The sequence below is a fragment of the Phacochoerus africanus genome, chromosome 15 (assembly GCF_016906955.1).
Source record: "Phacochoerus africanus isolate WHEZ1 chromosome 15, ROS_Pafr_v1, whole genome shotgun sequence".
Classification (NCBI taxonomy): domain Eukaryota; kingdom Metazoa; phylum Chordata; class Mammalia; order Artiodactyla; family Suidae; genus Phacochoerus; species Phacochoerus africanus.
In genome coordinates, this window is record NC_062558.1 from 127,208,501 (window position 1) to 127,231,905 (window position 23,405).

A 23,405-nucleotide genomic window follows, 5' to 3' on the forward strand; every position below is an offset into this window, starting at 1 on the left:
CAGTGGGTTGAGTGGCAACTAGAGACCCAACTCTAGTTGGGTCTTGTTAATAAGAAAAATGACAAGGCCGAGTGCCAGGTTCTTGCTCAGTCACAACGTCTGCCTTATTCTTTCCCTCAGCGTATACAGAGCATCTACTGTGTGCCAGGTACTGGCGAAACATTTATGTCTCTGCCTCCAAATAACTCACAACATAGTAGGTAATGTTTTTTCTGTTGGTTGGTTTGGATTTGGTTTTGGTTTTTTAATTTGCAAGCACTCACCAGCACAAGAATAAGCTGGCTTGCCTCCTCTTTGAAACAAGCAGGGTATAAACAAACCCATAAATACCTGCCTTATCGGATGGAGTTGAAGGGTCCAGGGAAATGTCTCAGAGGGGTCAGAGAAGGCAGAGGTACCAGACTTGGAGTGGGGGGGAAGAATGCATAAGTTAACTTTGGTGACTTATAGTTGCCAAGGTGGACAGGTGGGGAGGGGAAGGGATGGCCTGGGGGTGTGAGATCGGCATATGCACACAAGGTATATGGAATGATTGGCCAATGGGGACCTGCTGTATAACATGGAGAACTCTACTCAATATTCTGTGATAATCTGTGTGGGAAAAGAATCTGAAGATGGCTATGTGTATATGTATGACTGGGTCACTTTATTCTACGGCAGAAATTATCACAGCCTTGTAAATTAGCTACCCTTCAATAAAACTTAAAAAAAAAGAAAGAAAGAAATGTTCCAGAGGAGTCAGAGGAAGCAGAGGTGCCAGCCTTGGGGCTGGGGGAAGAAGACAGCTCAAAAGAGATGTGGAGTGAGAAACAACTACATCTTGAAGGAGGGAAGGACACTGCGGGCTGCTCAGAGGTGGGCATGTATGGGAATGCTAAGTGACTGCGTGGGTTAGAGGAAGTGTGTAAATGAGACGAGTGATTGTGTACATGGGATGTGTGAAAAATGAGATTGGGAAGGTGGTTAGAACCAGGCCGAAGGGGGAGGAGTGAGCAATGTAATCGGTGAGTAGTAATAGGGAGCCACTAGAGGTTTTAGAACAGCAGTGGCAGGTTGGAATCAGAGCTGCTATTGATCAGAGCACACTGGACTAAAGGAAGGGAGATCAGAAGCCAGGAAGCTGAGGAGGAGGCTCAGGCCTGGAGGTGAGAGAGCTCATACAAGAGTAGAGAGCTAAGGAGTTCCCGTCATGGCTCAGTGGTTAGCAAATCCGACTAGGAACCATGAGGTTGCAGGTTCGATCCCTGCCCTCGCTCAGTAGGTTCAGGATCCAGCGTTGCCATGAGCTGTGGTGTAGGTTGCAGACGCGGCTCGGATCCCTCGTTTCTGTGGCTCTGGCGTAGGCCGGTGGCTACAGCTCTGATTGGACCTCTAGCCTGGGAACCTCCAAGTGCCATGGGAGCAGCCAAAGAAATGGCAAAAAGACCAAAAAAAAAAAAAAAGAGTATAGAGCTAAGCTGTAGGGAGAGAGAGAGGGGGGAGGACAGAGGGGGAGCTGCCCAGAGGGACAATCAAGCCAAGTGGCCTGGGTGGTGAGCAGGTGCCAAGGCACCCCAGAGGTCTCAAGCCTAGGAGCCTAGAGGAGAAAACATCCTTCACAGATGCCAGCAGCCCTGGTCAAGGAGGAGGCAGGAGAGAACATGGAGCCCTCCTGCAGAACGTGCTGGCCCGGAACTCCCGGATGCAAGATGCGAGCCTGGGGCTCAAGGAGAGATCCAGGCAGGAAACGGGATCTGAGGGCCCCCTGCTGGGGTGACAGCCACAGCGACAGGGTGGATGGGAGCGTTGACAGGACCAATGAGGAGGGGAGGGACCATAACCCGGACATCTGTGTGCGGAAGAGGAGCCAGAGCAAGGAGGGTGGGTACAGACAGGCAGGAAGGCGGACGTGATAGGCTTGCATCCTGGAACTGATGGGAGGAGGCGACAGAGCCAGGCAGGGGATAAGTGAGCCCCAGAAAAGCTTCCTTCCTTCACTCAGATATATAGAAGGAGGAAACTAAAGCGAATGGAGAAGGCAGAGGACTGGATGCTTCTCCCTCCTTTGGGGCCACAGCAGAGAGGCCAGGAGGCCAGAAGGCTCTCTCCTTCCCCAGGCCACTAGCCACGAGACCCCTCAGTGGAGACACATATACAAGGGGAAGCGCACCTCTCTCTTTCTGGCCCGCCTGCTGGGGCAGTGGCTGAGCTCCTGGCTGCACTCCCACCTGCTCCCGACACTGCATCACTAAGCTTTAGGGACCATCGCCGTCCAGATGGAGAGCCAGCCTCTGCCTAGATCTGCCATGAAGATAGGGCTGGAATCATTCCTGGCTGGTTTCCCTGTCAAGCCCCATCAGGATGCAGCTTCTCTCCAAGGAGCCACAGTCCCCAAGGTGACTCCCTTGAGACACACCCTCTCAGGCAGACACGGACCCCTGGGTCAGGGCTGCTGCACTCCACACACAACCTTTCAGAAACAGACTTCCCATCACTATTAACGTGGACATTTTTGGGAGGTAATGGACCCTCTGGGTTTTTGCCTTATAAAAAAAAATAATTTTGGCCACGCCTGCAGCAGGTCCATGTTCCCAGACCAGGGATCAAAACCACGCCACGGCAGTAACCAGAGCCACAGCAGTGACAACACCGGATCCTTAACCCAATGAACCACCAAGGAATTCCATGCTCTTCAGATTTTTAATTCTTCATTCCTATTTAAATACAAAAAAGTAAACTTTCTCATTGTAACTCTGTCGGTGTGGATAATGGTTATGTTAATATGTTCTGATTAAAATAAAATTCAGGTAGAACCTCCCTCCAAAATCTCTACAATAACTAAGAGAACCTCCCTAGAGGTCCTGAGCTCTGTGGATGCTTTGTGAGGATTCCTCCCCAGCAAGTTCAAAGTTATTTCTGCTCTTTTCTTTTTTTTTCAACTTTCATTGCATAACCATCCCTTTGAAATAACGTTTCTTAAAACAACTATGGGGAAGCTGGTAAGTGTTAACTGTAGCTTTCAATAAATAGCTCTTTCTTTCTTTCTTTCTTTTTTTTTTTGTCTTTTTAGGGCAGCAGCCATGGCATATGAAGGTTCCCAGGCTAGGAGTCAACTAGGAGCTGTAGCCGCCGGCCTAGACCATAGCCACAGCAATGCCAGATCTGAGCTGCATGTGTGATCTACACCACAGCTCATGGCAACACCAGATCCTTAAGCCATTGAGCAAGGCAGGGATCGAACCTACGTCCTCATGGATGCTAATCAGATTTGTTTCCACTGAGCCACGTCGGGAACCCCCTAAACAGCTCTTTCTATTGGAGGTTTTCCCGGGGGGGAACCGAAGAGCAGCCCCTCATAGCACCTGTCCAGCCAACCCACAGCAGAATCCAGGTGAGGATTCAACATTGAGGGCTATGCTGCCATCAGGGTTTGCTACCGGAACTGACTTTTCATTGTTTCCTGATGAGACGACAGCCTCAGGTCTCTGGAGGCTCTCAGGACATCTGCTTTTCCAGAGGAAAGGTGGGGCCTAAACCAAGAGTGGAGTGGAGATCACTTTTTTTTTTTTTGCCTTTTTTAGGGCCATACTGTGGCACATGGAGGTTCCCAGGCTAGGGGTCGAATCGGAGCTGTAGCTACCAGCCTACACCACAGCCACAGCAACGTGGGATCCGAGCTGTGTATGTGACCTACACCACAGCTCACGGCAATGCCAGATCCCCGACCCACTGAGCAAGGCCAGGGATCAAATGCGCATCCTCACGGATACTAGTCAGGTTTGTTTCTGCTGAGTCACAGTGGGAACTCATGGGGATCACTTTTTTAAAAAACTTTTTTTATTATAGTTCATTTACAGTGTTCTGTCAATTTCTGCTGTACAGCAGGGTGACCTGGTTATACATATATACACATTCTTTTTCTCACATTATCCTCCATCATGTTCCGTCACGTGATTAGATATACTTCCCTGTGCTATACAGCAGGATCTTACTGCTTATCTGTTTCAAATGCAACAGTTTGCATCTACTAACTCAAAACTCCGGAGTTCCCGTAGGACTCAGTGGCAATGAATCTGACTAGTATCCAGGAGGACGCAGGTTCTATCCCTGGCCTTGCTCAGTGGGCTAAGGATCCAGTGTTTGGCGTGAGCTGTGGTATAGGTCATAGACGCGGCTCGGATCCTGCATTGCTGTGGCTGTGGCATAGGCTGGCATCTGCAGCTCTGATTTAACCCCTAGCCTAGGAACCTCATGTGCCGAGGGTATGGCCTTAAAAAGACAAAAAAAAAAAAAATACTAACCCCAACCCAGTCCACCCCACTTTCATTATGACCTGTGTTTTAAACAGCACTCTATAAAAAAAGCATAAGATCTTAATTCTGGGAGTGATAACGAAATTCCACAATTACCAGTTGAAGGAATTGCAAAGCCCATCACAGTGTATCCTCAGAGATCCTGCTGTATAGCACTGGGAACTATATCTGGTCACTTCTGATGGAACATGATAATGTGAGAAAAAAGAATGTATATATATATATATGTGTGTGTGTGTGTGTGTATGACTGGGTCACCTTGCTGTGCAATAGAAAATTGACAGAACACTGTAAATCAGCTATAACGAAAAACATAAAAATAATTAAATCTAATATAAGGCACAAATGAACCTTTCCACAGAAAAGAAAATCATGGACTTGGAGAATAGACTTGTGGTTGCCAAGGGGGAGGGGGAGGGAGTGGGGTGGTTGGGGAGCTTGAGTTAATAGATACAAACTATTGCCTTTGGAATGGATGAGCAATGAGATCCTGCTGTGTAGCACTGGGAACTATGTCTAGTCACTTATGATGGAGCCTGATAATGTGAGAACAAAGAATATGTACACCTATGTGTAACTGGGTCACCATGCTGTACCTTAGGGAAAAAAAATTGTGTTGGGGAAATAACTATTAAAAAAATAATAACAAAAAAATCATTAAAATTAAAAAACAAAAAACAAACAAACAAACAAACAAACAAACAAACAAATATATCCTCAGAGCCAACCTTGGCTTTTGAAAATCCAGGTGATAAGTCCATGGTTCCCAAAGCTTTCAGGGGCTTTGGGAGGTGTGGGCCAGAATGGGGGAGCCGGCGTTGGTGCCCGGATAGGCCAGGGTCCTCACAGACAGCTGATCACGTGTGGATGGGGTGGATGCCAAAGATGCCGTGTGTGTGAGCATGAGGAGTGGGGGGAGTGGCCCAGGAGACCCAGGGCGACTTCAAGGTGAAGTCAGCTGGCATTCACGCTGCTCTGCGTTTTCTCAGGCATGGTGCTTTCCATTGCTGGTTACTGTCACCTTGCGACTTCTCTTGGTGGCACCTTCCCTGCTTACATTTTACTGTATGCTAAGCACTTGATAGGAAGTCTCATTAAATTTGCACACACACTCTGTGAGGCAGGCCCTGCCAATATCCCCCTTTTACAGATGAAGAAACTGAGCTTTCGAAGGTTCAGCAACTGCCTGAGGTCACACAGTAAGTGGCAGAGCCAGCTCCCACATGGCCTCCATCACAGATGCGCCTCTCGCCCAGGCTGCAGGCTGGAATCACCTGGGTCAGGTTTCAAACACACTGTCCAGGCCCTTCCCCAAACCAACACTGAACCAACACTTTTACACACCAGGAACCTATAGCCCAGAGAATTGGCTTGCCCAAAGTGACATGGTGAGTTTGCACCAAGCTGAGCCGGAATCCAGGACCTGCCTACTGAGTACTATTCACCTGCTCCTTTGAACTTGTCCCTCTCTCCTCCCCCAGGGCCCTCCCCCAAGTGTCCACAGGTAGAGTGACTGGAGCCCGCACATGCTCCCCGCCAGCCCACAGCACTCACCTCATCACGTGGATGCATTCGGGCTCCTTGGTGAAGCTGTAGGCATAGCCGCTGGACGTGGTCCCAAAGTCGACAGCCACCACCACGAGAAACGTCTGCTGCTCAGACACGTTCGGGTCTGCATCGTTCTGCAGATACATCGTGTAGGGTACAAGGGGGTGGTGGGGGAAGGCAATCAAGCCAAGCTTTCTGGAAGGTTCCACCCTACCCCGCTGTGCACCCACTGCAGACAGGACACTGTCTGGTTCAAGGCTGCCACATGATGAGCCCTAGGGAGAGGGCAGGCCTACCTCAGCCCCCGCCTGACTCGGGGAGGGCCAGCTGACCGGGTGAGGGCACCTGCCTACACTGCCCACTCTCTCTTTACCAACTTTGCATGAATATGGCTAGTTGCAGAAATTCTTCCATCTGGGCCAGAAGCCCAGTGGTTCCCTGATTGACACCATCTTCCCCCTACAGCCCTCCCCCAGTGCCTGCACAGACTCCAGATGCTACTCAGCTGTGCTCTGTACACCTGCCAGGTGACCCCTCCATCTGCCCAGGCATATATGGGTGTAGGGCTCAGCAGAGCAGGGACCCTGCCCGGTCCTGCCATAGCCAGCCACATGACCCTGCCGAGTCCTGTCCGCCTTGGGGCTCAGAGCCTTTCTTCATCTGTCAAGCGAGTGGGTCAGGCCCTTCCAGATTTCTAAACCTTTAAGCAGTGTAGACTTTTTTAAAACAGCCACAGACCTTCAAATTATAAACAGATTTTGGATTTGAAGTGTATTGGTTAGAGCAGGGGGTGAGAGCTCCATTCATCAAGGCTTTCCTCACCCTGCCCCCCACCCCCCACACCCGAGGGGGACTGAAGCTCTTACATGGAACCCTCAGGGTCTAGAGTTTGAAAACCACAGGACCTGGCTATAGATGACCCAGCCTCCCAAACCTGAGGGAGTTCCAGGATGCAGAACTTTCCATGGAAAACCAGGACAGTTCCGGGAAAACCAGGACGAGCTGGCCCCCCTACCCAGTGATGGCTCTGAAGTTCTCAGCGGGGTCTGCTTTGAGGATCTGAGCAGCTCTTAGCAAAGCCACCCTTTCCTCTCTCCTCCCCCAGGGCCCTCCCCCAAGTCTCCAAAGTTAGTCTATGGAGTCTCCAAGTCTTTCTGGTTGGCTACGTGCAAACCCCCTGATCAGCTGCCTCACCGTATTTACCTTTGCAGTATGGGGCAGGGTGGGAGCAAATGCCCCGTCCCCATGGCCCATCACAGCCCACGTCTTCTCTCCCAGGGAAGGCTGGTGCAGAAGCAGTGACAGCCACAGCGTTTGGATGAGGCAGTAAACTGCAGTGGAAAAGCCACTGCATTTCCCTGACTCACCCACCAGCCTGATGGAGCTGCTTCCTTGCTGAGGATGCTTCAGTCTGGGAGCCCTGAATCTTCACAGAGCTGCTCCCACTCTGCCTGCTCATGGTCCCCACACCCAAGCACCGGCCACACCGTGGAAATCAGCATGGGGAAGGGCTCCATGGAGCTCACGTGGCTAGTTCCCGGGACAATTTAATCTCCACCCAAGAACAGGAGAAGCTGCAGCCTGTCATGTGTGAGCAGACTCAGAGAGCGAAGGATAATCAGCACCCACCCCCCACACAGACACACACATTTCTTACCACAATGTGGGAAGGGGACAGGGGTGTTATTCCTGTGTCCCCCAGACTCCGGGCTGGAGATGAATATGCAGATGCGGGGGCCGCTTCTAAAAGGAAAGACAAGTGCATGCCTTAGACGTGGGGTGGGCTGAGCCAGGGAGCAGACTGAGGGCTGTGTGGCTTTGCTCCTACAGGGACTGGTGCCCCTGGAAAGCCAGCCTGTGTGGGGCTGGTCGGAATTCCAGCTGGAAAAGTGGGGTGTCTGTTATGCTCCCCCTTGTATTTGATATTTAAAACTTGACCACATGAGACATTCTTTTTCTCCCAGTGACCACAGGCCACCCAAATCCCATTTAGTAGAGATGCTGCCTGGTCCCCAAACTGCATCAGCACCTGGCTTGTGCCCCCTCATAGAGCCAGTTCTTAACCCAAGCACCAGTATGGACCAGAGAAACCTGTAGCTCCCTAAGAGGATGTGCACATTTTTTGCGTGCATTTTCTTGGAAGAGCATCCACAGCCCTCAGGTTCCCAGAGGAGTGTGGGACCCCACCCCCCAAAATTAACAACCGTAGTCATAGGAATATAGGACAGGAGTGCAACTTCCAGAAAGAACTTCCTTGCTTCTTAGTGGGTGTGTCACCTCCTCCCGCCCTCTGGCATGTGGCCCTGCCAGAACATGGGGAAACTCATCTCTCTTCAGGGATGCGGAAGGGTTTTTTTTGTTTGTTTTGTTTTGGTTTGGTTTCTGGTTTTTTTGCTTTTTAGGGCGGCACCCACAGCATATGGACGTTCCTAGGCTAAGGGTCGAATCAGAGCTGTAGTTACCAACCTATACCACAGCCATAGCAATGCAAGAATGGAGCCACATCTGTGATCTACACCACAGCTCACGGCAATGCTGGATCCCTAATCCACTGAGCAAGGCCAGGTATCAAACCTCATGGATCCTAGTTGGGTCTGTTAACTGCTGAGCCATGAAGGGAACTCCCATGATGAAGGTTTTTGACATTCAGCAAGAAAACCCACAGCAGAAGGAGAGCTAGATTAGCATTTCCGGATCCCACTGCCTGGGACATGAGGTCAAACCAGAGAAGAGCCAACAGCAAGGCAGCGTGATTGGTCCATTCCCCTGCTGCTCTTGCAATTACTCAGGCACAGATATTTGTCCTGAAACCTTGCCAGGGCCCCATGGTTCTCCTCTGGGGATGAACACCCAAAGAGAAGTCACTCTGTTCCTGGTCAGAAATGGAAGTGCCACTCATTCTCCCTGCCAACTGCCCAGGACTGGCAGGGCCTATAGAGCAGCAGACCAAAGACAGCAGGTTCCCCTCACAGAGGCGATGGGCAGATCCTCAACACCCACAAATTCCAGGTACCATCCAGGGTGTCCTGCAAATATGCTCCATTCCATAATAGACTGGTGGGAAAAAGCAGGTAACTTGCTAAAACAATACCTGAGGCCAAAGGAACCCAGGGGGTTGGTGGTACCTGAAAAAGACCTGTCTTCTGCTTTAAGGGAAGCACTCGGAGTGGGCTCCATCTGCCTCTGCTGCCAAATCACTTTGGTTAATCCCACGCACTTACTGATTGTTTTTTTCTGCTTGGTGAGAACACAACCAGCATCATTACAGTGGGTGCCAAACAGGTTGAGGGGATAAAATGAATCATGAAACAGTGAATATGAAGCTTCAAATCTGCACAGCCACCTCCTCTCTCTGCAGACATTATGATCCCTGGCCTCCTGATGAGGTTCAATTCCAACTTTGGGACAAAGGTGCAGAAGCAAGTAAGCACAGAGGGAAAAAATCAATCTGGGGGGCAAAGGACTTAAACTGACATTTCTCCAAAGAAGATAGTCTAACAGTTGTTGAGCGTGTGAAAGATGCTTCACTCATTAGTCATTAGGGAAATGCATTCATTAGTCATTAGGGAAATCAAAACCACAATGAGATACTGCTTCACACCCACTAGGATGGCTACAATTAAAAAAAAAATGAAATAACAAACACTGGCAAGGATGTGGAGAAGTTGGAACCCCTATATATGCCTTATGTAAATGAAAAATGGTACAGCAATTTTTCATGGAAACAGTGGGTAGTTCCTCAAAAAGTCAAATACAAAATTACCAGAGACCCAGTTCCACTCCTAGGAATTCCACTCCTAAGTCTACCCACAGAATTGAAAACAGGAATGCAAACAGATGCTTATATGTGCATATTCACTGCAGCATTATTCACAAAAACCAAAAAAAATGAAAACCCAAGTATCCATCCATCAACAGATAAATGGATAAACCAAATGTGGTATATCCATTCAATGGAATATTATTAGGCTGTAAAAAGGAATGAAATTCTTATACATGATAGAACACAGATGAACCTAGGAAACCATGCTAAGTGAACTAAGGTGGACACAAAAGAACAGCATTGTTTAATATTTGGACTAGGCAAATTCATGGATACAAAACATCGAGGAGAGGTAGCCAGGGGCTGGGGAGAGTGAGGAATTTCCCATAGAGGATTTCCATTTTGGGTGATGAAAAAGTTTTGGAAATACTAGTGGTGGTTGCACAACATTGAGAACGTAATTAATGCCATTGATTCTCACACTTAAAAATGGTTACAATAGCAAGTCTTATGTTATATAGACCTTACCACAATTTAAAAAATTTTTATTAAGAAAAACCAACTTGCTCATCTGAGAGGGGAGGCAATTTCCGATTTCTATTAAGCACCATGGCTCCATGCTCTTGAAAAGAAAGTGAGCCTGGCTAATGGACCAGCCCACTAAACTTCAGCTCCTTCATTAATCTCCCAGCACAAGGGCACCCCCTTCTAGAAAAGCATGGGGAGCTCAGCATGTCCACTAGGGGGCCAGCCAGATGGTCCTTTCTACCTGTTGATGAGAAGTCTGCCCTGCCCCCATGGCCCCTCGGGCAGCCAGCAGAGAGATGTCATCCTGCACTGGGAGCCACCCTCTCTCCACCTGCTACCTAGAAGGCCTGCGGCCATGTGTCCACATTTGCACAGAAGGTCTTGGAAGAAACCAAATGTCTAATTACCCAGAAAATCTGGTGTTGGCAATTAGCAAACAAGCTTATTATCTGCAGACAAACCATCCACCCCACTGGCAGCTTGGTTCTAATTATCCCATCACTCAGCCCTTCTCAGAGCATGTCTCACTGACTTGCAAAATAGCATGTGTTGGGCCACACACGGAACACATGCTTTGGGCCCCTAGAGGACTCCGGGATATGTGAGGATAAGAACGAAGGATTTTTTTGGTTCTCCCTGAACTTCCCTGTCTCTGGTTCAATATGAAATAAATCATTTGACTTGCTGATCACTCGGCCAGGCCTGAGGCAACTGAACTTTGCGGACTTTCTCCATTAGATATTAAAATGCAGAAGCATTGTGAGATGATTTAAAACTGATTTGCATAGAAGGTATGCCGGAGTAACGGTTTTTCTAGACATTTGCATAGCATGCACGCCCCCGTCCGCAGCTTTACAGATCTCAAATCAAAGATAATTCAACCAGCTAATATGCATCGATGCACCACAGGATTGTACCAAGTCTGTACTATTCAGGATGTCAAAGAGGTGCTCAAGGAGTTCCTGTTGTGACTCAGTGGTTAACGAATCTGACTAGGAACCATGAGGTTGGGGGTTCCATCCTTGGCCTCGCTCAGGGGTTCTTGAAATGCTGCATATCAACAACATCCTGGGTTAAGGATCCGGTGTTGTCCTGAGCTGTGGTGTAGGTCGCATACGCAGCTCGGATCCCGCATTGCTGTGGCTCTGGTGTAGGCCAGCGGCTACAGCTCCGATTCGACCCCTAGCCTGGGAACCTCCATATGCCACGGGTGCAGCCCTAAAAAGCAAAAAAAAAAAAAAAGTGCTCAAAAATTCTTAGGAAAAAGAACATGGAAAAGCCTCCTTTAGCCCCTGAGGGGTGTGGGAAGTTTCTGCTGTGTTAATAAACCCAACCAATCTTGAGAGCTTTCATGCAATAGGTAAAGCCACTAAGAATATACGCAATGGGGTTAATGAATATTATCTATTGGCCTGTGGATAACTGATAGATCTAAGCTCAAAGGCAGTAGGAGAGAGTTGATACAGGGAAGGTCTATGCTGTGTCCTGACTATCAGTTAAACATAGGCCATTATCCACAGTAAGGAATACTGACTGTCATTAATTGCAACCCTGTTTATGCTTCTCTGTAAAGCCAATATAATAACATCTGCCCTGTGACTACTCCCCCGCCGACATGATATTCCAGTTCAGTAAACACAGAGTGACTTGGGCACATCAGAAATAGAAGAGAAAGGCAAAGCTAAAAGCCCGACAAAAATAGAGATTTTGAGAGTGCAGGCTTAGGGGAAAGAAAGGAAGCTGATGAAAAGAAAATTGACACCCTTCTGCAGAGGTAAGGCAAGAGGACTGGTGAAAGAGATTAAAGAAAAAGGCTTTACCATAAGTGTAGTCAAGGGCAGAGCCAAAGGATCTGGGAGTCTTAAGAAATACCTATTCTGCTGGATTAAACAGACAGGCAAAGCATCTTCCGTTTCGAGCACTAAGTTACCTTGAAACGCAGTAACACAGAGGGATTTGATGATTTCACATCACAGAATCGGAAAAACATAAAATACGCAACATTTCAAGAACACAAACGATCAGCCACAGAATTAAGTCTCGGAGCTTCAGAGACCTGGGAGTAATTTAGTAAATCAACGTAAAATAATTATCAGGTCTTCTTTGGCACTGGGTTTTAGGTGATATATCATCACTTCTGTCTTATATACTTACTGTGCAATCATTTTTAGTTTAGTGACTATAAAAATAAATTGATAAGGGTGTTCCTAGATTCACCCTTTTTTTAAATTTTTGTCTTTTGTCTTTTCAGGGCCTCACCTGCAGCATACGGAAGTTCACAGGCTAGGGGTCTAATGGGAGCTACAGCTGCCGGCCCACACCACAGCCACAGCAACGCCGGATCCTTAACCCACTGAGCAAGGCCAGGGATCTAACCCACAACCTCACAGTTCCTAGTCAGATTCGTTTCTGCTGCGCCACGACAGGAACTCCCCCTAGGTTCACTCTTAACCTGAGACTCACCCCCAAAACATTCTTCAACCAAGTCATTAAAAAAAATGATTTTTGCAGCAAAGAGGGACACATAAATAAATGAAAATATTTACACAGCCAGAAAGAGGATATAAATAAGTAAAAAGAGGACTCAACCAAAAGGTCTCCTGCCACAGGATTTTTTAGAACCCCAAGGCCAGTCATTGAGGGGGAACCAGTTGAACTTGTGAGGTTAATATTCATCATTGGCCTTAACAGTGTAAGAATTAAAGAGTAGGCTTCATCGGGGTTTCTGCTATAAAATGCAAGACATAAAATCCAGACACATTTTTATTTGCTCCTGGCTCTACTGGCTTTAACCAAAGCAGACATTCCTAAAATAAAAAGCAGTCTTGATAAGAGGACCTCGAGAGACAGCCGTAATTCATGAACTTGCTTGTTGCTCTTCTCTGCTGGAGACATTAGTCAGCAAATGGCCGGGAGCAGAATCACGGACTTTCTGAGATACAGAAAATCAATCTGCTCCATAAATACAACATTTTTAAAGATGAAGACAGAATCACTGGGCTGACTTTCTTTTACAAGACTCCAGGCTCAGGCAAAATGACAGGTGGTCTTAAGCAGTGGAGACACCCCAGATTTTCCAAATAGGCCTCCTCACTAGCATTCAGATTTATGTTCCATCAAATAAATGCTCAATTTCAAAAGGATGTGTAAGGTCTGGCCTTCATGATTTTAAACACAAACACACACACACACATACACACTCATTTCTTTTCTCCTGCTGGCTGTGAGATAACAGGTACTTGCTGACAATTGCCTAAAATCAGGCTATTTGGAAAAGCTCTCCTTTTCTCTCTCTCCTTATATACCCTCCCTGCAGTGTCATCTTTGAAAATTGATCAGCTCAAGGTCGTGGGTAGGTTACCAGCAAATATATTTTAAGAAGGAAAATTTTAAAAATTTTATTACCCTATAACAGGCTGCACAGCTAGCTGAACTAATGCATTATTACCGTAAGCTGAACTTCCATTTCAGTAAATAATTTATGGGCTTTTTTTTTTTTTAATCACCATGGTTGATGTCCAGAGTAAATGGAAATTTTATTGGCATGAACCAGGAGACCCTCCTGGCTACAAAGAACACTGAGTGTAAAATAGCTGCTCTCCAAATGCTAAATAATAATTATGGAAATGGGCATTTACAGTGGCAGAAACTATAGCATCAGGCAGTGAGGGGCTGCATCAGGTCCTCCCTGACACTAGGTAGGATCTTCCAGTTACCCTACATCGCTAAATGGTTTAGGAGATGAGATGCCCCAGGGAGAGAGAACTGGGGAAGTGGAGTTTCCTCAGAGACAGTAAGATCCCCAAGTTCCTGCAACCTCAGGTCTGGAGTGGGGGTAGTTCGCAATGTCTCCCTTAACCACAGATTCACACACAGACGTGTGTCCAGACAGCTGTTGGAGGAGGTGAGGAAATGCTTTCTAGACCAAAGGTCTTCCTACTAATTTTCATGAATTATATTCAGCAACATCACAGGCCCTGTCCACTGGGACCAGCATTTGGAGGGGCTCTACCAGATCAACACCACCCAGATTATCCAGATACTTTTGTCCACCTCGCTTCTCTTTCACAGACTCTAGGTTCATCTGGACAAGGCCATGCCTTCTCTGATTCCTCAACTTGTGACTTGTCACAAGCACTCAATAAACGTTGGATGGATGGATGGATGGATGGATGTGTGGTTGGAGAGTAGATGGATGGGTAGATGGTTGGGGGAGTGGATGAGTGGATGGATGGATGGATGGATGTAGACAGATCGGTGGTTGGGTGGGTAGCTGGGTGGGTGGATGTTTCTATGTGTGCCCAAAAGGGCACTCAGTGATTATCCATAAACTTGGAGAGCCACTGAAGTCTTTCCCAACCAAGGGTGTCAACCCCCCTGATCCAAGATATTATTAATACACATCCTGAGTTACCTCCAATGATGTGGGATCAGCTCTCAAATCACCCCTAGACCTGCCTCTCTTCTCAAATATCCCCTTTGGTCAGTACAACCACCATGGCTCCCAGACAGGAGACTTCCTAGACTCCTCCCACCCTTCTCATTGCACTCGAAGGCCCTGTCATTCCTACTTCTTAGCATCTCTCACATTACCCTTCCTCTGCAACCTCACCACCACAACTTTGGTCCAGATCCTGCTGATGGGACTCCTGCCCAGCCTCTCTTGGTCTCCCTGCTCTGGGTCTCCCCATCCAAGTCATGCTCTGCTCAGTCAGAACCATCTGGCCCAAACTGAGGTCTGCTCACTTTAGTCCACCAGGCCAGGCCCCTCTAGTCCCATCCCCCACAGGATAAAGTCTAACACACACTTAGCACCCAGGGCTCTAAAGGTCCATCCCACCTCTCTCTGCAGCCTCACCTCTCTCCATCGCCCCCATCCCTAGTGCTACTGTCCACAGACCCTGGAACATCTGTGCTCAATCAGGCCTCCAGATTTTTGCACATACTGTGCTTCCGCCTGGAGTGCATCTCACATCTGCCCCATCCTCTGGGGAACTCCAGGCCTGAGGGTCATTCCCCTCTCTCTCTTTGAGGGAGAAGAGCCTCCTCTACTCTCTGAGTACAGAAGAGAGAGAAACTTGTTCATCTGCAAGTGGGGATGGACGGGCAAAACCCAGACTTGTGGAAACGCTGGGGACAACAGCCAGAGTTCATCAAGAAATAAAGTACAAGGAAAATGTACAGGAAAAAAAGAGGGGAAACTGTAGATTAGAGGGTCTCAAACTTTGATGTACATCACACACCTGGAGCACTTGTTAAAACAGACGTGCTGACCCCACCCCCAAAGCGTCTACGCCAGTAGGTCTGGGAATGCTGAGTATATGCATTTCTAATGAGTTACCGGGCTCTCTGGATCAGCCCCGGAGAGAGGCTGCTATGGCTTCAAAGACACTTCAAAGACAAAGCAACTCCAGTCATTGAAATGCTTGGCCCTTCATTGGATCATGATTCAAAATAAACAAGAAAATTTACGCCATTTACGAGACAACTGGAAATGTAAACACTGACCAGTTATTGAAAATACGAAGGAATTATTGTTAATGGGGTGAGTATGTAATTTCTGAGTTGTTATGCTTTAGAGATACATTCTGAAATATTTACAGAGGAAACAACAGGATTTGTCCCTGCTCTGGGTCTCCCCATCCAAGTCATGCTCTGGAATTTTTATCAAAATAATGCAGGAGGGGAGGGACAGAGATTAAACAAGATGGGCCACAAATTAATAATGATGGAAACAGGTGACATTTTCATGGGGGCTCAATACATTATTTGCCCTGCTTTTACAAATGCTCTGAATTTTGCATAATAAAAGAGTTGGCATTTTAATGTACCCATTTCATGTCCATCTTCCTACTGTCAGGAAGGTGAGATGATTCTTTCTTATGTATCAGTCAGAGCACCTGGACCATCTATGGCAGGTGCTCCAGATATCTGTCAGGTGAATAAACAAGCTAGTAAGACTATGAGCTCATTTAAACCTATACATGTGGACTTGAAGGCCTAGGAAGGTTTCAGACCTGGGTCACCAGTGGGTGAAGGGTACCTGTCCCCGTGGCTTTTCTGGAGCTGAGCTGTTGAAATAGATCTGACCAGCCCTTGAAGGAGCCTGAATTTCAGCAGCATCCACCAGGTCCCCTTGCAGGCATCAAAGCAGGCGTTCTGGCCACCAGCTGAGTGACTCCCGCTCAGAGGTGGGTGCCAGCCCAGCCTCAGATCCAGGGCCCTCCTAGACTACAACCTCAGGTCAGGGGGCTGTCCCCTGCCCTCTGCTGGGTCCTCCCACATCCCATATTCTAAGGAATTGGCAGCAGCCCCTGCAGACAGGCAGGGTTTCTCTAAGGACCAGGGCACACCCTTTCTACTGTGTTCAGACGCACTGGGCTCCCAACTCCATGTGGGAGGGGCAAGAAGCCTCAGGGAAGGGCTCGGCCAACTAAGGAATGGCCAGCTGCAACGCCAATGTCAGATGTCACCCCGTGACCCTTTGTACTAAAAGAACACACTTGGAGGCCTCCAGAAGGGGAGGGGGGTCGTTCCTGAGGAAACCAGGCTATAGGCACAGCATCCTCCAAGCTCAGGCAGGGCAGCCAGCATGGGCCTCGGGGTCAAAGGCTATGTCTTGCCAGAACCAGAGCTCCCTGGAACTAGAGCAAAGCCGAAGCTGGCTCCTAGGCTGCTGTCCTCAGCAGGAAATAAAGATAATGAATTGACTCCAAATGACAGTGCCGAACTCGGCGTGGCAGGTAGAGAAAGCGAAGGTCTGGACCCCAGCTTGTGAGCCTGGAGACACTACCACCTCTCCCTTGTACCTTCTCCCTCCTCGAGGTGGGGAATTCGGATGCTCAGGTGCTCTGTCATTGTATTTCAGTGAACAAAGGAGGTAATGCCTGAGAAGCCCTCGGAAATAAAAGCCCCGCCCACCATTTGCTGAATTCCTTCTTGGGGTCAAAGATACATGTTTTGGTTTGGGTTTTTTTTTTTTTTTTAAGTTTAGGGTCTTTTTCCTATGCTTATTAAACTCAAGTTATGAATTTGACATTATTAGAAGTCTATCAGGAAAGCTATGGTGGCCGGCACCCATTGAATGCGAACACACTGGGGCAGCTCATGAAGTCCTGCTGTGTTAAGGGGCCTGAGGGACTGTCCTGACTCCTATTTGATGGATGAGCAAAGTAAGGCCTAGGCCAGTAAGAAAGAAGCCCCCGCTGTTAGGATGCTGCCTGGCTGGATTCAGAGTTCGCCACCTCCGAGCCTGCACCCCTGCACTGTACACAATGCCAGGTCTCACACAGGCATCATTTCACGTTCAAGGTGAAACTAGAGAGACGTGTTAAGTCAAATCCTCATTTCACAGATGAGCACACAGCGTGGGGGAAGTCAGGAGGCCGCAGTCACAGGGCACCCCCGGCTGGTGCCCCTGCTTCCAGGCTCAGAAGACAGAGGGCACACCTCAGCCTTCCTGAAGCTCCAAAGTCAAACGGGGCTCTCCGTTTCAAAAGCCATGACTCTTCAAAGCCAAATGTCAGGGTGGGGAGGAGCTATGATAACGCAGAGGTTGGGAGTCAGCAAAGCCTGGCCTCGAATCCTAGCATGGCCACGTCCCAGAGCCGTGCCCTGCGGTCAGCCACTCGGCCTCTCCAAGCCTCAGTTTTCTCACCTGGGAAATGGGCGTGGGTAGGGATCATGATGGTGGTGATACCTTTTATAGGATGTTTGTAAAATAATACATGAGTCCATGAAATGAATCAATGAAATAATACCTATAAAGCCTGGCAGGGCAAGCACTTGATAAGTTGTAGATGTTATGTATTATCGTTCCTATTGTCAATATCATCAAAGTGCTCCAACTGCCTCTGAGAAAAGACCCATGTTTCACCAGGCGACAGGCAGAGCCCCCACTCATGGGCAAGGGCAGCAGATGCATTTCCTTTACATCACGCTTCTCTGCGCTTGTTAGTCAAGGATAAAAAGTCTCATCAGCCAGAAACTTGGTAAAAAGGAACCTTCAGGAAAACTATGAATAATGGGAACTATGAGTGCCTGGCTGCCCCCGGGTAAGGGAGGCTGTCTGGCCCCGACTTCCCGCCTAGGCCATCTGTCACCTCTGGGGCACTTTCAGAATAACCCAGCAGAACTTGGGAAGTCATGTGACACTCCTCGCTGAGGAATTAAACTCAGTACTTCCTGTCCTTCCCAGGGAGGCACATTTTCAAACTGACCAGGTAAATGAAGAATGGCTCTCCCACCAAGGAAAAGAGTCCACCTGCCTGGGCACCTGGAGGGTTTAGACTCCCCCAATTTCTACCATGAACAGCTTTGGGACAGCTCAGCCTACAGAGGCCACGGCATGGCTGGCACTGACTGTACCAAGACTAAAGACAGGGGCAAAGCCATCCAGTCCATTGCGGAGCCACGAAGAGGCATTTTCACCTCCCAAACGCTCAGCACCTCTTCCTGGGGAGGGGAGAGAGAGAGGCAGATGAGGAGGTTAGGGCTGGGGAGACAGACGGCAGAGCTGTGCCACCTCCAGCCAAAAAGGGTTGCCCTTAATCCACTTGCACCCCAAGCCAGAATGAGAGCACAAACTTCCCATACTCAGCCAGTGCCCTGGAGCTGTGGCTTGTGCTCACGATAGACCCCTCTGAGGAGTGTCTTTAATGGAAGAAATGTCCCAATCAGTGGCACAGTTTGTGCACTGCACAAAGGCACCCACCGTGGGGGACATCCCCCAAGCATGACTGCACCCCCTCAGAAGTGGGGGTGCCGTTTTCTTACCACAGAGGTGGCATCCAAAGCCATGAACTGAAGGGCTATATCGCCTAGAGTGAGCACCCTTTTCTGATGTTTGCACCAATGTTTGCATCTTTTTCTAATGCATCTAAAAGCACCATAAAAGAAGGTAGTCCTGGCACTTAATAATCCCAAAAAGGAAGGAAATGCCTGGAAAGGTTCTGAGTTCCCCATCACTGGAGGAGTCCAAGTTGAGGCCAGGCAACCACTTAGCTATAGAAGAGCAAGAGGGGGTCAGAATAAAAAGTGGTGGTGGGGTAACTGGGGAGGAGTGGAAACCAGACTGTGTGGATTGAGGCATTCAATCAAGATTCACTGAGCACATGATTCACTACCTGCTGGGAGCTGTAGAAGCCACGTAGCACTGTAATTAGGCTCAGGGATCTTCCAGTCCCTTGGAACTGGAGGGACTGGTTCAAATCCCAGCTCAGTCATTTACTGATCTTGGAAGATACTGCTGCATCCACCCAAAATCCATTTCTCCCTTCTTAACTAAACGTCCGTTTTACGTAACTGGGGGAGCCATGACCCATCCCCAGATCCAGGGTAGATCCTGAGTAGCTCAAACCCATCAGGGCCAACCCGTTCCCCTTCCAGTGATGGACAGGGAAATGGGGTTGGGACCCACAGTTCTGGCTGATGGGGCATGAAGGGAAGTCTACTGGAGGCTCCTTGGGAAAGAAATGTCTTGACTCTCAAACAAGCCCACTTGGCCAGCTACCATCTTGCCTCCAGCCCAAGAGGCATCCAACATGGAAAGACCCTCTATGGGCTGCTGAATACCTGCCTTGGAGCCTGCCAGACCTCTGGACCTCCCATTCATGGTCATCATTATTTTCCTTTTTCTAGACACAAGATCAAGTCAGGTTTTCCATGCTTTGCCGCTAAAAACTGGTTCACTGTGTGCCATCTTGAAAAAATGACTAAACGTCCCTGTGGCTCAGTCTTCCTTCTGCATTACATAGAGATGACTGACTCCTACTTTCTAAGATGAATGAGGATTCACTAAGAATAACACAGGCCAAGGTCTTAACAGGTGTAGCTGTTATTCTGTACTGTGCCTCATTTTCTCTTTACAAACAACCCGATGAAGTAGGAAATAGGTAGTGATTAGTCCCATTTAACAGCAGAGGAAACCCAGGCATAGAGCGGTTAAGCGTTTCCCTAAATTCACACAGCTAGGACGTGCCTGTCTCTTAACACACAAATTCCTTCACTCCCCACATTCCAGCCCTGAGGTTCCAGGACCTGGAGATTGGCCTCCTGTACCATTGGGAACGTGCAGTGAAAAGCAATGAAAAATTAAAGCTCGGAAGGGAGTGGCAATGAGGGGGCACTGCTAATGGGCATGAGTTTCTTTTGGGGGGGTGAGAAAAATGCTCTGCAAAGTGATGGGGGGTGGCGGCACAACCTGGTGAATATCCCAAAAACCACTGACCTGTATACTTTAAAATGGTGAGGTTTATGATATGTAAATTATATCTCCATTTTTAAAAAAAAATCAAAGAGCTACAGGAAACTACCTTGTAAGGAAAACTGTCCCCTACCCCACCTGCCCTCAGGAGCACAGCCTTGCTCCCTCGGCATGGCGATCAGTCGTGTTCATCCACCCTGGCTGCAGCTCCCTCCCTGGACAGAGGCCGACCTCTCTGCTGGGCAGGGCTCCGTGGTTCTGGGGAAATGGCTGCTGACTACAGCCAGGCCAGGGGCAACAGCTGGCACTGGCCTGTCTCCAGACACCCTGCTATTTAGCAACACGAGAATGTGGGCACAGAGCAGAGCCAGCACCCCAGGTCACCACTGTGTCTTCACTTTTCCCCTAGATGCTCTGAAGCTGGCTGGTCAGGGGCAAGGCATCCTGACAGCCAGCTGCAGACAGAGGCCTTGTCCGTGCTTCCCCGAGGAAAAGTAGTTTCAAGGGCTCTGGAATAAATGCCAGAGAAGGTGCCCGATAGCCTTTGGCAGGAGTTAACAGCCGGAGGGCAAACTGCAGCAGCATTAAAACGGTCTTCTGTTAACAGTTTGCAAGTGCCCACTGCCTGAGCTGCATCCAGGATGTGCTCAGGAACCTGCCTGAGAAATTTCTGCTTCCAAAATATAAAGAAAAAGAGAAGAGAAATGCCACAAGGAACTCAAAAGAGGCCCTGGGCAGGTCAAGTGTGGCCCATCCACTGCAACCTGAAAAGGGGCTTCCAAGGGGGCGAGCAAACACCCTCCAGTAGGGGCAGCCTGGCACCAGTACCCAGACCATTCCTCACGTGCTGGGCAAAGGCTTCACGTCCACCAGAAGGAGATAAAGTCCTTTTACAGAATTTTCAAGACTCAGTTTAAACTCCTAATTCTTACTTTTTTTTATTTTTCCTTTTTCTTTTTTTCTTTTTTGGCTATAGTGCATAGTGACTTGATGTGGGATCTCAGTTCATGGGCCAGGGACTGAATCTAAGTCACAGCAGTGAAAACACCAAATCCTAACCACTAGACCACCAGGGAACTCCCAATTCATTTTCTATATAGAACCTTCACTGAGCGGTTGACATTCTCACAAAAATAGAATTCATAAATTGGGTTAAGATGCTGATTAACTTTTGACCTTGCTAAGTTAAGTATGCATGGCAAATTTTCAAGAGTAACTATTCTTGAAAGGAGTTGAAATAGAATATCTAACTTCCAGAGCAGTGACAGGAGACAAAAACAAAGAAAATTAGTGGACAATTCCCCCAGGACCGAACTTGCTCAAAGCTGTTTCCCAAGGCATATAAAGGCCATGTTAAGAAACCTGCCCTAGGGAGTTCCCGTCTTGGCCCAGCGGAAACGAATCTGACTAGGAACCATGAGGTTGTGGGTTCGATCCCTGGCCTCGTGCAGTGGGTTAAGGATCTGGCGTTGCCGTGAGCTGTGGTGTAGGTCACAGACACGGCTTGGATCTGGCATTGCTGTGGCTCTAGCATAGGCCGGCGGCAACAGCTCCGATTAGACCCCTAGCCTGGGAACCTCCATATGCCATGGGTGCGGCCCTAAAAAGACCAAAAAAGAAAGAAAAGAAACCTTCCCTAGAATGGGGCTAATTTCCTCAGGCTACTCCACAGAGCAGGGGAAAGCCTTAAGCTGCAGGACCCAGAGTGTCCCCAGAGTATCCTGTGGCCCACCTAAGGCCCAGTAGCCGTGATGAGAGCCACAGACCTGCTTTCACTGACACACTCGGCCCAGCCCCCATCCCAGAGCAAGCAGAAGCTGATCACCAAACTTTGACCTGCTTTTAATCCGAACTTAAAGCAAGTCAACGACAATGAGAACAAAACCAAACCAGACCCCTGGTGTGAATCGGTCCAGCAGGATAAGAGCAAACACACGGCACACCCCTGCTGATCCCCACCCACCCCCACCAGGCTGAAATGCAAGTATGTCCTTCCCAATCCTCTCCCAGCTGAGGGGGGGGACAGTAAGCCTCAAAGCCACACGAACCCAGGAAATAATATATGTTCAGGGGCCATGAGGAGGCCACACAGACGGCACCAGATGCCAAAATATTCAGATCCCTTACAAGCGCCATATCCACTGGTGCATGCATGGTATTTGTGCTCTGGTGTTCAGGCTTCCGGACATGTGGCCTCCAGGAGCCCCTGTTCCAGCCCCTGTGGTACCTGGAGAAGCAAGGACCGAGGGCCAAGGAATGAGACTTTGCACCCTCACCTGTACCCGTGGATGGCCAAAGCCCAGGGTGGTGTGTCTCCGGCTTTGCAGGGCTGCTGCTGGCCGCCCCGCCCTCACAAGGCCATCCCGCTTCACTAAGCCTAAATGGGCCCACGATGGCTTCTGCCTGCATGGTTATCTTTAAAAGCTCTGTCTGGAACTCAATTAATCAGCGGCCACCTCCTCTTCAGAGCAGAAAGCTCCAGATGCACAGTGACCCGCCCGCCTCTCCACAGTCACACCCCCACCCGCTGAGCCCGGAATGTCCCCACACAGGGCAGTGACTTTCAGGAGGGGCCCACAGGAATGCCTCAGGCTGGGAAAGTGGCAGCTGGTCACAGGGACTTCCTCACAGGCCAGCGTTCCCACCCTGTCTCTCTGTTCCTCTCTCTCCACAGACCTAGCCTGGAAAGGTTTCAGATGCCGTGGACACAACTCTGGGGACATTCCGGATTAGTGAGCAAGAAGGCTTCCAGAAGCTAAACCTGTAGCAGGGAAGCAGGCAGGGGGCCACAGAGCATCACTTGGCCTTACATGGAAAGTTCATCAGCGGAGCAGTCCTGGGCCCCATCCCCCCTGCGTCTGCCTGAGCCCTCCTCTGCCCCACCCCCACTGGGCTGCCATCAGTCCTGTCTAATGGATAAATGGATATGCACCTTAATTTATAAGAATCCAACTATGAGTTCTCAGGCCACTACAGAGCGAGTGCTTTCAATTTAAACACTGTCATTAAGAACACTAGGAAATTCTATCTTGCACATGAACTCTTTATTAGACCTCAAGATAAGTGCCGT

At 48.8% G+C, this 23,405-nt stretch overlaps 1 protein-coding gene across 8 annotated transcripts in view; it reads right to left on the reverse strand.

The window, feature by feature from the left end:
- The window catches only part of HSPA12A (heat shock protein family A (Hsp70) member 12A), a 178,650-nt gene that overhangs the window by 30,599 nt on the left and 124,646 nt on the right, over positions 1-23,405 (reverse strand). For all 8 annotated transcript variants that reach the window (XM_047762004.1, XM_047762000.1, XM_047762006.1 and 5 more), the window contains 2 exons: positions 7,498-7,583; positions 5,847-5,974 (listed from right to left, as the gene is read on the reverse strand). In XM_047762004.1, coding sequence (XP_047617960.1) covers positions 5,847-5,974; positions 7,498-7,583 — 214 coding nt within the window. The remainder of the gene's footprint in view (positions 1-5,846; positions 5,975-7,497; positions 7,584-23,405) is intronic.